The 14,930-nt window shown below is 34.0% G+C and overlaps 1 protein-coding gene across 5 annotated transcripts; it reads left to right on the forward strand.

Moving 5' to 3' along the window:
- Positions 1-266: 266 nt before the first annotated feature.
- Positions 267-13,041, forward strand: LOC18447486 (subtilisin-like protease SBT5.3). 5 transcript variants are annotated; one of them, XM_020675473.2, is made up of 13 exons: positions 267-669; positions 3,623-3,717; positions 3,953-4,059; positions 4,280-4,377; positions 4,495-4,659; positions 5,126-5,240; positions 6,178-6,400; positions 7,312-7,635; positions 8,738-8,841; positions 9,030-9,275; positions 10,533-10,647; positions 11,779-11,992; positions 12,337-13,041. In XM_020675473.2, the coding sequence occupies exons 2-13, from the start codon at positions 3,640-3,642 to the stop codon at positions 12,870-12,872; spliced, it is 2,325 nt and encodes a 774-aa protein (XP_020531132.1). In that variant the 5' UTR covers positions 267-669; positions 3,623-3,639; the 3' UTR covers positions 12,873-13,041. The 5 variants fall into 5 exon arrangements, 3 of the variants coding, with proteins under 3 accessions (XP_020531132.1, XP_020531131.1, XP_011628304.2); XR_016042282.1 differs by having other exon boundaries at positions 268-669; positions 9,030-9,286; XM_020675472.2 differs by lacking the exon at positions 267-669 and adding an exon at positions 3,310-3,402.
- The last annotated feature ends 1,889 nt before the right edge of the window (positions 13,042-14,930 follow it).

Genomic DNA, 14,930 nt, shown 5'->3' on the forward strand with positions numbered 1-14,930 from the left:
AGCATTAGGCTTGACTAGTTTTGTGCTGTTGTCTTAGATTCAATGCGGAAACGTAAACCCAGCCTTTGGTCAACCGAAAGAGGTTTTTGTTTTGAACCTCTTTCTAGCAAATTAGGCTGACATACCCAAAATGAGCACTGGTTGGCCTAATAAATCGAACTTTAAAACAAGATTCCTATAATTCAAGCCTATAAAATAGGGATAGCTTCGAAATTGGTAATCTCTAAAATAGAGAAATATCAAATCTAATCCCATATTATAGGGATTACCTTTGAATTAGAGAAGGTTTTGAATGTTATGGTTGTTACACTTTTGTTAGGCCAGTTGTAGATTCCAATTTCCACCTTGGGGGATGTTTTGACAACACTTTCTTCCCTCTATTTTGCTCTTCCTTTTAGTAAGAACTAGGAAGAGAGACAAAGAAAATCTCATTTTTAAACATTTTTTCTCTCTCTCTATATATATATATATATATCTCATCCCCTAGGTTTCCAATTATCTCTCTCCCTTCCCCCCTCTCTCTCTCTCTCACACTTCTCATAGGGTTTCCTCAATGTTAAGATAATGGGGTTTCTCATTTTATTATGAATTTTATTTCCTCTAAGTAATTCTGGGGCTTTTCGTTTGGATCATAATTTTAGGTATCAGAGATAACTAAGGGAGATTAAGGTATATCTTCCTCCATGCTTATTTTACAATGATTGAGATTTTTTAATGTTTTTATGTATTTTTTTCCTACTAATTTTTCAACTCATTTGATTCAGTCAAACTCTCATCTAGATGTGGAATTGTTCCTTATTATGAGTTCATAAAATTTTCCAATATAATTATGTGGAATTGTTCCTTATTATGAGTTCATAAAATTTTCCAATATAATTCCATTCATGATACCTATCGGTGCTTGATGTTTGTCTTAGGTAATATATATAATATGTTTAGGTAATATATATAATATGTTTTATAATGCTAAATTTAGTTGCATACAAGGTAATGTACATTTTTTTAATCAATAAGATCAATAAAAAATGTTTCATGAGTATGATTTCATGCCTGAGAATCCCTTTATTGGGGATGTGCAAAGGATATGAATTGCCAATCGATATTAAATTAATGTTTTGTTTTTATTTTTATTTTTTGTTAGATTCTAAAGCCCTTGTAGCCTTTTGAAAAGGCCAAACGTCAAATATCTTCCAATTCAAACAAACATTTTTGCTTACAATAAAATCTAAGAAGAAATAGAAAAAGGCAAAAAAGGAAAAGTGGAACTAAAATGGGTTTTCATTGATGGGGACTGCAGTTTGGGTGGAGATGTAACATCTTCCAAAGTGGTATTGTCAGCTTTGCCAAAGTCTACGCTGTTTTTCGTCTCTTTCTTTTTGGTTTCTCTATCTTTTGTTAAGGAAAATTCAGGAAATGATTGTAATTCTTTTAGTAGGATTGGTCCACATTATCGTAACTTTTTGTCCATTATTTTTCTTTTTATATTTTTTTTTAGCTTTTCTCTTTGTTTGATGTTGCAAACCTTGTATCATTTTTTATTTTTATTTTTAAGTTATGTGCAATCTAATGCCCTTGATATTATACTAATCTAGTTCAATATTAGAATCATCGCACTACCCCATAGCATTATTATTTTTATTATTATTTTTGGTGAAAGTATAAAAGGCTAATACCCGCAACATCGAATAAAAATAAAATACAATTAGGTATGTCCAATATGTCTAATATTGAACCGGCCCATATTCCATCTCCTTTAAATCAAAGGATGGGTTTTTCATTGCATGGCACATAATGCTACCTTCTAAATGCATGCGTAGTAATCAAACCGGTAGAGCAAAAGAAACAATTGGGCAATCCGAAGTTAGACGTATAGGAACTACCTAATTTTATATAGTTCTAATTTTAAATACAATCCTATGTTGGAGACATTGGATCGGTATAATTTAAGAAAATAGCAAGTATGGAGCGATCCAATATTTCTAATATAATATTGGAACACCTCAGTCTGATACATGGGGCATCCCAAAAATGCACAAAAATAAAACAGTAAAAAAAATGCATCTTATGCTTGCAATATCAGAAAGAGCCATGAAGAAATAGAACCTCCATATAAAATTAGCTAAATTTTGGACTAAACTGCAATTTTGTTAGATAAATATAGTTGGCATGTAATTTTTCCTTTTTCTTTTAGGGTGCAGTTTGTATAGAGCCAAGGCTTTAAACAATCAAATTAGAGCCCACCTTCAAATAGTCTCGAGAAATGTAAGATGTACTTTAAAAATCTATTGAAAAATGTTGTTTTAATGTTGAAAATCTCTCTAATTGATCATCTCGACATCGAGATGTATGAATATGAAAAAAAAAAGATTTTGAGGCCTAGAAATAGTATATCAACATGTCATTGTGGTTGGACAAATTTCATTAATCTTAAACTAAATTCTTATAAAATATAATGTTATTAAACCATGTAAAACAACGGTGAACTTTGTTAATCATCTGCTTATTAAACAGTCTATACACTATTGTGGACATCTGGTACTCTTTAAAGATAATAATTAAAAAGCGAATAGACATGATAATGCAATATAGGGTAAGTGATTACTTAAATATGAAGATATCATATGGTGAAAATAGAAAATTTGTGAAACAATAATGTCGATCTCGACAACGATTGGAAAAAATGAACCAAATGCCTCAGAAATCATGTATCAAAACAATTATTTTGGACCATTTATGTTTCAAATTTTATTTTGCAACATTTCTGGTGGAATTTTGAGGTGTGGCTTTACCAAATATTATAAATACAAAAAATGTTTAACTTATGCCCATACGGATTATATGAAAAACTGGTTTAAATTGGCCAATCGTGGCTACATTGGCCAATCGTGTCTGGTTTCTAGCATAAACTAGTTTTATTCATGATATATGGCGGGAACCGGACCAACCTCACGGATTTTCAATCCATATCAAACGTTTCCAATCCGGATTGATGTTTTTTAAAACCCTAAGCGAAACGTGACCATTTGTTATCACCATCTAATGGGATCCAGTCTACTTCATGGCCACTCCTATGGTAAATTCTCTTTCCCAGAAAAAAGAAAAAGTCAAAATTCTTTTTCTTTTCTGTGAAAATATTGGGTTCCCAATAAATCTTCAAACGATTAAGTAGAATCCCAACAAACAAAAAAGGAAATAAGTTTATTTATGATTCAAATAGATCTAATCAACCGCTAACTACTAGGGGCTGTGTTGGAATAACTCAAAAATTCAAATCCCAAGTTATAATCAAAAGAGACCTTTTTTGTAATCAATGGCCAAGTACTAAGTGATACATTTTCACATATGAAAGAAAGTTCAATTTTATTTTTTGAATTTCATAACCGAGAGGAAGCCCAAAAAGTGGTAACTGATGCACTGACATTAATCTGCCATTTATCTCAACAGCAAGTTTATTTTTTTATGCCTGTCCTCCCTTTAAATGAATGAATCTGTTAAAGAAATGCTCAACTCCTTTCCATCAATATAAAATGGGGTGCAATTACAAAACAAAAAGAAACTCTCTTTGAGAGACAGAAACAATAGATATTATATATAACAGCGTGGACCTTGGGTTTCTGTGCAGATCCTTGAGCAGTAGCAATGGCAGGAAACAAAGCATCTCTCTGCCTTTTGGGGTTGTTTTTCTCACTCTTTCATTCTGGATTTGCCCATAAAAAGGTGAGCATTGTATTGGGTTTTTCATTTTATCTTTGTTTTTCGATTCAATCATTTTAAATGTTATTGCACTGGGTTTTTATTTCTTCACCTCTGTTGCAGTACTTTCATGGCCATTTCTACCATTTCTGTTAACATTTCTCAGTGTTTCTTAAATGGATCTATAGTGGGTAATTCTTATTTTTTCACTTTACAATCAGATAATATTCTGATTTTTCATCTTTTATTTTTGTCGTAGCCTTTTGTGGTGTACATGGGGCAGCATTCACACGCTCCTTTGGATCAGATTGATCATGCACGTGTGACTGAATCTCATCATGAATTATTGGGGACGTTTATTGGAAGGTAATGAATTTATACAGAAATGGAAAATTTTCAATCTTTGTATTTTTGTCGTTTTCTCTTTTCATTCTCATTGTTTTTCACTGTTCCATCAATTTTTTACACAAGAACTACTGATTTAACAATATTGGTTTACTGCTTATTTTTATTAGTTTTTAATATTCCATCTATCGATTTTTCAATACAAATTTAACTAACAATGCGCATTGGTTTCTCTTTGTAGTAAGGAGAAGGCAAAGGATGCCATCTTCTATTCCTATACTCTTAATGTGAATGGTTTTGCTGCTAATCTTGAAGAGGAAGAAGCTTTGGAAATATCAAGTAATTATAATTCATTCATTTCTTCGTATTATTTTTCATTGGCTTTTCTATTTCAATCAAATAGATTTTGTGTTCATTTGATTCTATTTTACTTTTTTTGTTTCTCTTTTTTTTTAGAACATCCTGGTGTCGTATCGGTGTTTCCGGATAAACTCCGGGAGTTACATACGACTCGATCTTGGCACTTTATGGGATTGGAACGCGATGGTCGTGTTCCCAAGAAATCGTTATGGCACCAAACGAACTTTGGCAGAGATGTCATAGTTGCAAACTTAGACACAGGTATGCTTCTCAGAATTCAGAAAGTAGCACTGTGCGCATGAACTTTTCAATCTTTGTAAGAACTATTAAGATATTGTTTCCCTCAAATTTTCTTTTTAATTTCATGTATTTTCATCATGTTTAAGTATTCTAAACTTAATTTCATGTATTTTGCATTCCTAATAAAACCAAATTATATCAAGTGTACGTGTTCATTTGCTTTTGTATTTTGTGCTATTTTTTTAATCTAAAAGTTCATAAAATCATATTGGATTATTTTTTGTGCAATAGTCTTTAAAAAAACATTGTTTGTCCGACCCGGGGCAGTCCCAAATCGGACTGGAAGGGGGGGCTGGCAATTCCGGGACTCAATACTCGAATCACTCAATTGGTGGAAGTCTCCGAGATTTGTCCTTGGTTTTGGAAGTCTCAGTGATTTGTCCTTGGTTTTGCAAAATTTCATCTGATTTTAAACGAATTTTTGCAGGTGTGTGGCCTGAGTCTGAGAGTTTCAGGGATGAAGGGATAGGACCAGTACCCTCAAAGTGGAAGGGAATCTGCCAAAACGATGACCCCGAAATGCGCCCAGTGAAATGTAACAGGTCAGTTTTGATGCTTCTATACTCTTTATCAAATAAGTCAAATGTTTGTACTTCTTTTTTTATTATTTTTTCTTTTGTTTTTAAATTAAAAGTCCCTTATTTTATCAAAAAGTAAATTGGCTTTGCTTCTTTTTTTATTATTGTTTTAACGTCACTTATTTTGAGTCTTTATCATAAAGTCAAATGTTTTTACTTCTTTTTTTATTATTTTTTCTTTTGTTTTTAAATTAAATTAAAAGTCACTTATTTTTTTTGAGGGGCCCTTTTATATCATTATATATGTTTATGTAGACCTGGAAAGTCTAGTTGGGGTGTACCATTTTGCTATTTTCAAGAACCTTGAGGGTTTCTCTAAAAGTAAAAGTTTATATAGAGCCGAGGCTCTAAAACGATCAAAGTAGAGCTTACTTCATAAATTTCACTAAAAGCAGTTGTTTTGATGCTCAAATATACTTAAATTGATCATCTTGACATCAAGATGCATAGACATGAGAAAAAATGGATAGTGTATTTTGTAACGTATTTTTTGACCATCAATTTTCAAAATTTTCAAGTTTTCATAGATCTGTCGATCTACATTATTTTGAAGTTATAAGCTTTATAAATAAATATGCAAATATATTTTAAGGCTATTACAAATATTGAAACCACATTTCTCGACACTATATGAAGGTAGGCTCTAATTTGATTGTTTGGAGCCTAGGCTGTATACAAACTGCACCCTTTTCTAAATACTTTATCTATCATTATTATTCGTATTTGGGAATATGTAGTAGTACACATACAGTAAAGATTATTCGTATTTGGGAATATGTAGTAGTACATGTACAGTAAAGGAAATTTTTGACAATTTGCTTACTTTTAAGAAATTTGAAATTTCATCTGTAAGTTTCATCAATGAAAAATGTTTGATGATATTTTCCTTAAATTTTTTAAGGAAGTTGATTGGGGTCCGCTACTTCAACAAAGGGTACAATGCATATGCTGCTACACTGAATATCACTCCCCCTGCTCTGAACTCCCCTCGCGATATCGAAGGCCACGGGACACACACCCTCTCAACTGTCGCTGGGTCCTTCGTCCCCAATGCCAGCATTTTTGGTTTTGCCTCCGGCACCGCTAAGGGCGGTGCTCCCGGTGCTCGCGTTGCAGCTTATAAGGTCTTGTTCTTCACCTCTGCAATCTAGAATTAGTGAGGCTTTATTAACTAGAGATCTAGTTAGTTTTATCATTGTTAAAAGAATTTTTACCCCCCCCATAATCTTGGACTTAAACGCCCAAGTACAAAATCAAAATATCAAAGTCTGATCAATGGGTTGGATAGTGATGGAGAGAAAATGGGTCATATCGGCAGTTCCTATCGGATTTACATCACCATCGAACCCACCCATTTTGTCGTGATGACAAAACTCATGACCACATATTTCTTGCAAAGCAATAAGTCCTGGGTTTGAATCTTGGAACTTAGCTACTAATGAGAACATCTACCAATGAAAACATTTACCTTTTTGGTATAAGAAGGTAACAATTTTTTATAACTTTACGATATGAATTCTAATAGCTTGAACGTGTTTCAAAGTTTGAAAAATTTTCTTTTAAACTTTGAGTTTGGTCAATGAAATTAATACAACCACCCAATTTCATATCCAATGGTGAAGATTAATTGTGACCACGTTGTACCAAAGGTAAATGGTCTCATGATATACATTCTTTTTTATCTTTTTGGGTAGTTTTTTTTGTATGTTTATCTTAATATAAATTATACTATAATCCCAAGGAACATAGCAAAATTAAGGTCTTTTTTTGTCATAAGTTCATAACCATTCATCGACAAAATGGACAATGATGGAAATTCATTAAGAACAACTAGTGCATGACCCCGTTCATGGTTGGTAATCCCGTTCATGGATTGTAATGAAACTAAGAGCCTTTGTTTTCCATAGTCCTTAGAATAATGATAACACAATAGTTTTGTGTCAATTCCCTCTCTTATTTGCACCCAGTGTGCTTGTTTTGATGATGTATCATATAAAAAATAGAGCGTCTATTCCAAATTTGAGGTTTTCGACAGGTCTGTTGGCCCGCAACCAAACAGATCCAGGGTGGGTGCTTCGACTCAGACATCCTTGCCAGCTTTGACGCTGCCATCCATGATGGCGTCGACGTGGTCTCTGTCTCTCTCGGGGGCGACCCCTATCCATTTTTTGAGGATGCTACTGCCATCGGGGCCTTCCATGCTGCTCGGAAAGGTATTTCTGTCATTTGCTCGGCCGGGAACTCAGGTCCCACACCTGGCTCTGTGACCAACCTAGCACCTTGGATTCTCACTGTTGGTGCGAGCACTCTCGATCGCGATTTCCCGACTTATGTTTCCATTGGTGGCAAGCATTTAAAGGTTTGTGCTCCACTTTGATATGTCAAATTTTCGCTAGCAATTCACAAAAATTCTAAGATTTAACCAATATTCTTTATCCTAAATCTAGGTTTTACTCAAAATAGATGGTCACAATCCTTCATTGCATTTATTGGATTGACAATGTTGATCCTTATAACCATATATGTGAACACTGTTCACGTATGTCAAGTGTTCACATGAATCATATCATTCTTTCTCAGTTATTAATCGTGATTCACAACACAGTGTGAATAGTATATGCTACAAATTATCTATCTTTTGTACATGAGGTCACAATGTCTTTTAAATTTCAAAATAGGTGGTTGAATAGTATATACAGATAAAGAGATCATTTATTTTTTGTTCATGAAGTCACAATGTCCATTAAATTCCAAAATAGGCGGTTGTAAGAGTATCATTGAATAGATATAAAGTTTCAAACAAAAAAAAAATTCTCGGATTTCGTGACTCATCCCAAGCCATCCAATTTGATATCTAATGAGTGAGAATGATTATGACCTCCATGTACAAAAAATAAATTATCTCTTTGTAGACAATCCCATTAAAAATATTCTCATATAAAAATCTAATAAAAAATATTCTCATATAAAAATCTAATCTTAAGAAGTGTGAGTTACACCGTCCATCCGCATTACTATAGTCTTGATTATGGGGAAACTTAATTTTCAACTTAACAAACGCATGTGTCTATTCTTGGATGCGAAGTTCTACTTCTAAGCCGTCTATTTTAACTGGACAGTGTAGATCAGCTCCATCTTACTTCACAATTAAGGTTGCAGACATTGTATAAACTATTTCTTTCTTCGAATTGGGGACCCAATATATCGAAAATCTGGAAGTCAGAACCAATATTTTATTGTTATTCTTTTAGAAACTCCGCCGAACCTTTGACAGAATCCATTGAGTTTGTCAGACAAACGACTCAGGAGCATAGCGACGGATATCTAGCATATGAGAATGGCTTCCATAGTGAAAACATTTTCCCTTTTCTAAAATTAAAATTTTAGTTTCATTCAAATTTCATATAATATCTACATGAAATTTTTGGTTGCCGAAATTTCTGATTTGAAAATTTGTACAGGGCCAAAGCCTTTCAATTGATACATTGCCACATGAGAAGTTTTATCCTCTGATTTCCGCTGCTGATATCTTAAATCCCCAATCAAATTTTAGCCTTCTAAATGTGTAAGTATACAGTAACAACTTGTATTCCGTTTTCCGTTTTTCAAAATCTTACATAAATTTTATTTTTTCAGTTTTTAAAATTTTTATTTTTATTTTCTTTTGGCAACTAATTATCTCTTCCATATATATCTCACCATGTCAATATAGTGTCTGGGCCTTATTAATGCATAATACAAGAAATTTTGCAGGACGAACTGCTTATTGGGTTCGCTTGATCCAACAAAGGCAAAGGGCAAAATTGTTGCTTGCCTTCGGGGTGATAATGCCAGGGTAGAGAAAGGGGAGGCAGTGAAGCTAGCTGGAGGAGTCGGGATGATCTTATGCAACGATCCGAATTCTGGAAACGAAGTTATAGCCGACGCACATGTGCTCCCTGCAGCCCACCTCACTCTATCTGATGGCGCACAAGTTTTCAGCTACATAAAATCCACCAAGTAAATATCAAGTAAAAATCCAGTTCTAATTTGAATTAATTATTAAAATGTTTTCAGGGGTTTTTGTGACAAACAGCATGAGTGAAGATCCTTTTATCCTGTTTTTATCCTTTTAAGAAAAAAAATTTAAAAAAATCTTTCTGCTCTTTTTACTATGGAAATTTCCTTTGATAAAATGTGATTTGTACTATTTTGTAGTTGTGACATATAAATTTAGATAAAAATCATGAGATTCTTTTGCAAATGTTTTACTTGTCCTTCTTTTACTAACATTATTTTGTGGTTGACTCTCATAGACCACCAGCTTAGCTTACAGAAGATGATCCAAATTGAGGCCCGATTCCAAATATGCATAGCCCCATTTTGAAATTATTATTCGTTTATTTTTATTTGAAACACCTAGATACATGCAAAAATTAGAACCCTACTTTTTAGTTGGGTCATTCAATTCTTTACACTCTATCCCCCATGTAAAATTTGGAATCTATGTGCATTACTACCGGCCTTGCACTAAAATGAGGCAGAGTAACATGTGTGAGTCCGAATCAGATTCGGTCCAGTTTTAAATCGCTATCACTACCCTACATTATTGTATAGACGAGCATTTTTCCCATATTGATTTGGTGAAATTGGGTATTTTGTAGTGTGTTCTTTTGTATAAAATAACACAAATTTGGTATTTGGTGTGGTACATTATAGTACATTTTTCCTTGCCTGGTTTTTGTGAAATTGGTGCTTTGTAGTGTGTTCTTTTAAATAAAACTAACACAGAATTGGTATATTTTGTTTTATGGTGTTTTCTAAAAGGTGTGGTTTCTATAAGGTTGCAACCTTAAACAATTTGGCTTCTATAAGGTTGCAACCTTAAACAATCTAATTAAAACGCACCTCCAAATTGGTGTAAAATATTATTAGAATTATCTAAAAATCTACCTTCATATCTAATTACAAAATTTTAAACTCTAAAAATAATTAAAATCAAATAGATCTATAAATATATAAAAATTTTGAAAATGGACGGTCTAGATGATATGTTGCAAGATGCACTATTTTTTATACTCAAATTGTATTTTTTTTATCTTCAAACATCAGATAATCAATTAGAGAGTTTTTCAACATTAAAAAGATTTTGAGGTGCATCTTTAATGCTACATTTTCTAAAAGGTAAGTTCTATAGTCACAATTTCCCCATAAACTTTTTGCTGTTGATTTTTTCGTTGCAAATGGGGACTAAAAAATTTGATTTATTTGTTGCAGGAATCCTATGGCATATATCACACGTCCAAACACGAACCTGGGTTCTACCCCGGCTCCTGTAATGGCAGCCTTCTCCTCGCAGGGTCCAAACACTATCACTCCCCAAATACTCAAGGTTTGCAACTAAGAGAGAGAGAGAGCTGTGATGGTTCATAGATTTTAGAGCGGGGGTGGCAAAGGGTCGGGATCGGGTCTCGACTAGGTGATCAAGATGTCGAGATCGGATCCCGACTAGGTGATCCAGACTCCAGACCCACACTCGGGACTAACATGTGTTTGTGAAGAGGGGTGAAAATAATTGGAAAAAAACTTTGACAATGATGATGATTTTATACTAATGATTTAGTTTTATTTATATATAACGTCAATATATTCAAGTCGGATTTGAGTCGGGTTAAGTTGCCCACGACCCAAACCTTGACCCGGTCGGGTCAAGGTCAAATGGACCCAAACCCGATCCATCGGGTCCATTGTCTAGTTCGAAACCCGAACCCCTTCAGGTCAACCTGTCGGCTCCATGGGTATTTGTGATTGAGTTATTTTATTAGTTCTAGTAGGGGAGAGGTGGCATGGGTGAGTGGAGAGCCATGCTAATTTTTGTACGTTGATGAGTGAATTTTCTAATTAAATACAGACTTTTCTATTTTTTCTCCAAAATTTTTAGAATTTTATCGAGCCATTTGTCAATTTTGTTCGCATTTCACTCTATAAATCAATTTTTTCACCATAACAAATGATGTACATGTACAACCAAATATTAGTATCTAATGGCTTGGAGTGATTGTAATCTCCTCATGGTATAGATAAATGGTTTTATAGTATCCAATCTCTTATTTATAAATGAAAATAATTTATTTAAGGGCAAAGCCCTAAACAATCATTTTAAGGTGCACTTAAGAAAGTCACTAGACAAGGTTCTTTGATGCCCATAAATTCTCAATCATCGCAACTTCAAAAAGGACATCAAGAATGGATTAAAAGTCTTGAAAATTGTGCATCTTACAATGCATTTTTTAGATAGTCATTTTTCAAAAAATTTCAAATATTCAAAAATCTGCCCTCAGTTTTTTAAGTTCTAAATTTTATAATTAAGAATAAAAGAAATTTTCATGCCATCACGAAAATTTTTAATACTGAAATATCTTGCGATACTATTTCAATACTATTTGAAAGTGCAGATTACTTGGATTGTTTAGCACCTCTGCTTTTGCAAACTACACCCTAACTTTACTATTTCTTATTGCAGCCCGATATAACGGGACCAGGCGTTAGCATATTGGCAGCGTACACTGAGGCAACGTCGCCGACTGATATGGAATATGACAAGCGGAGGGTGTCATTCAACGTTGTCTCAGGGACCTCCATGTCCTGCCCTCACCTCTCTGGTGTCGTTGCTCTCATCAAGGCCCGTCACCCCAATTGGTCCGAGGCCGCCATCAAGTCTGCTATCATGACCACAGGTACGCTCATTAATATTTATTTTTACATTTTCTCATTTATTTTGAAAAAATTTAAAAATAAATCAAGGGCAAATTGATTTTTTTTTTTAATTAATTTTTTCACTAATTTTTCCACTGTATTTGGATGTGTTTGGTTTATTCATGTATTAAATATATTTTTCATAGTTTTAAATTTTTTTATGTTCTTTTTAACATGTACTGAGTAACCTGTACCAAGCTCTAGTTTTTGAGGCCGGTTTGAGTTTTCGAATACCGCTCTCTACAACTATATTTCTCAAATTGTCTCTTTTACAAGTGTTTTTATCTCTAGGATACATTATTCAGCATGTATTTTCTCTCTCTAGCTCACCGCCGCGACAATGTGGAATCGGCGGTCAAGGATGCGTCTTTGGAGAAGGCCACCCCATTCAACTATGGCGCGGGCCATGTCCGACCCAATGCTGCAGCCGACCCCGGCCTTGTCTATGACCTTACCCCAACAGACTACCTCAATTTTCTCTGTTCCCTTGACTACAACCAGAGCTCAATCTCAGCCATTACTGACCAAAACTACACCTGTCCAACCCCTAAACCCAAATTACTAGACTTTAATTACCCCTCTTTCTCCATCACTAATCTCACAAGTACGGTCACCGTCACACGTGTGGTGAAGCTCGTCGGTCCACCAGCAACTTACACTGTGCGAGTGCAGTCGCCTACCGGTGTTTCGATCGAAGTTTCGACGAAAAGCTTGAGCTTTGAGAAGGAGGGAGAGGAGAAGAGCTACACTGTGAAGTTTACATTGAAAAGCAAAAATTTCGGCAATTATTCATTTGGAAGGTTGATTTGGTCCGATGGTACCCACTATGTCAGGAGCGCAATTGTGATCAATGGGGTTTAGTACTTTTTTTTTTTTTTCCTTGGTTTTAGTTTAGTTTCAGGGTTTTCTTGAATGAATACTTACAATGGGGAATAAATCACTGAAAGAAATGTTAAAAGGGGTAATGATTTTGTGGACTTTGGTTCTAGATACTCTTTATATTTATATGGCTTTTGTCCAAAAAAACAAATAATGGTCGCCATTAGATTCTTGATGGTGCATATGTGTATATTTGTGCAAGTTTGAGAGGGTGAGATGCTGTTTGTAAATGAAGGCGGCATGATTATTCAAAAAGAGAGATTTTGCTTGCAAATTAGCAATAATTAAGTTCTGAATAATCTCAGAGAGGGAGATTACTGATGAGAATCCGTACGTTTGAGTGGTTTATTCACCTAGCCCTCCAGGAAAATGGAGCTGCTGTCTGGTTTTTCTACCTTGTTACAAATAATCAAAAGAAAATATAATGAGTGAATTTCATATGGTTTTTCTGCCTTCTTACAAATAATCAAAAGAAAATATATAATGAGTGAATTTCATAGTATATTGTTAATGTAACTACAGATTCATGACATCGTATTTAGTTAAATAAAACTAAACAAATTTAAGTGTGCGGTTTGTATAGAGCCAAGGCTCTAGACAATCAAACTAAAGTGCACCTTCAAATAGTATTGATAGTGAGATCTATGAAAACTTGAAAATCTTAAAACTTGACGGTCCAAAAATACGTTACAAAATGTTTTGTTTCTAAAACTTGAAATCTATTTTTTTTTCATGTTTATGTATCTTGATGTCGAGATGATCAATTTAATGATATTTGAGCATCAAAACAACCTCTTCTAGTGAAAGTTTTGAGGTAGGCTCTAATTTGATTGTCTAGAGCTTAAGCTCTATACAATGGTAATATTTTTTTTGGATCGCCTTGATAAGTGTTAGAGGGTGACAGAGGTGCATGCCTCACCGGACACACCAAACACTTTTCCCTAATTATAATCACAACAAGCTTGTGATGGTACCAATTACTAGGACGTTTAGTGGGCTCCAACTGCAAGTTATTCAATTGATTTTGAGAGCACCAGCAATATAGTTATTCAATGTGTATTGCTATTCGGAAAAGTATCTAGTGATTTAGAAAAAGAGTCCCGGTTTAATTGGTTAGCGTTTGACGATTTGCAACGCTACATCCTAGATTCAATTCTTACCAAGAGGCCCTCTCCCTATTCCCCCACTAACTCACCCAAAAAAATTATTTGGTGATTTGTCCGACTCATATTGTTCCGAAATCTATGTTCGGTCCCCTTTCAAAATCTATCTCAAAGATAGATTTTTCGATCCAAAATGTTAGGGTTTGTTAATCTCAATTTGTTATTACATCATGAATCTAAATTATTTTTTTTTGGGAAAATATAAAGGGTGCGGTTTGTATAGAGCTGAGGCTCTAAACAATAGAAGTAAAACACCCCTTCAAAAAGTGTCGAGAAATGTAGTTTCAATACTGGAAATCTTTATGATAGCCTTAAAATATATTTTTATATTTAATTATAAAATTTAAAGCTTAAAAAATGGTGTAGATCAGTAAGATCTATGAAAACTTGAAAATCTCAAAAATTGACGGTCTAAAAATATGTTACAAGATGCATTGTTTTCAAAACTTGAAATCTATTCTTTTCTCATGTCCATGCATCTTAATGTCAAGATGGTCAATTTGATGATATTTGGGCATCCAAACAACCTCTTCTAGTAAAATTTTTGTGGTGGACTCTAATTTGATTGTTTAGAGCCTCGGCTTTATATAAACTTTTTCCAAATATAAATGGTGTTTATTTAATTTATTTTTCAATGGATTTACCAGTTTTTGATGTCCATCTTAGAAGTGGAAATTTGATGCATAAGGGAGTGCACAACATTAGGCAAGTCCGCGGACTCACTAAAACTATATCCTTGTTACTTCACTCAAGTTTATGGTACTTGTGACATCAGCCGTTCACTATAAAATAGCGGGCAGCTGATATGAATCAAGTTCATCAAATCAGCTTGAGCATATAAACGATTAACAACCATTCATCTAGATCATTCCATGTA

The sequence above is a fragment of the Amborella trichopoda genome, chromosome 10, assembly GCF_054954075.1.
Source record: "Amborella trichopoda isolate Santa Cruz 75 chromosome 10, AtrichopodaSantaCruz75HAP2 v2.0, whole genome shotgun sequence".
Classification (NCBI taxonomy): domain Eukaryota; kingdom Viridiplantae; phylum Streptophyta; class Magnoliopsida; order Amborellales; family Amborellaceae; genus Amborella; species Amborella trichopoda.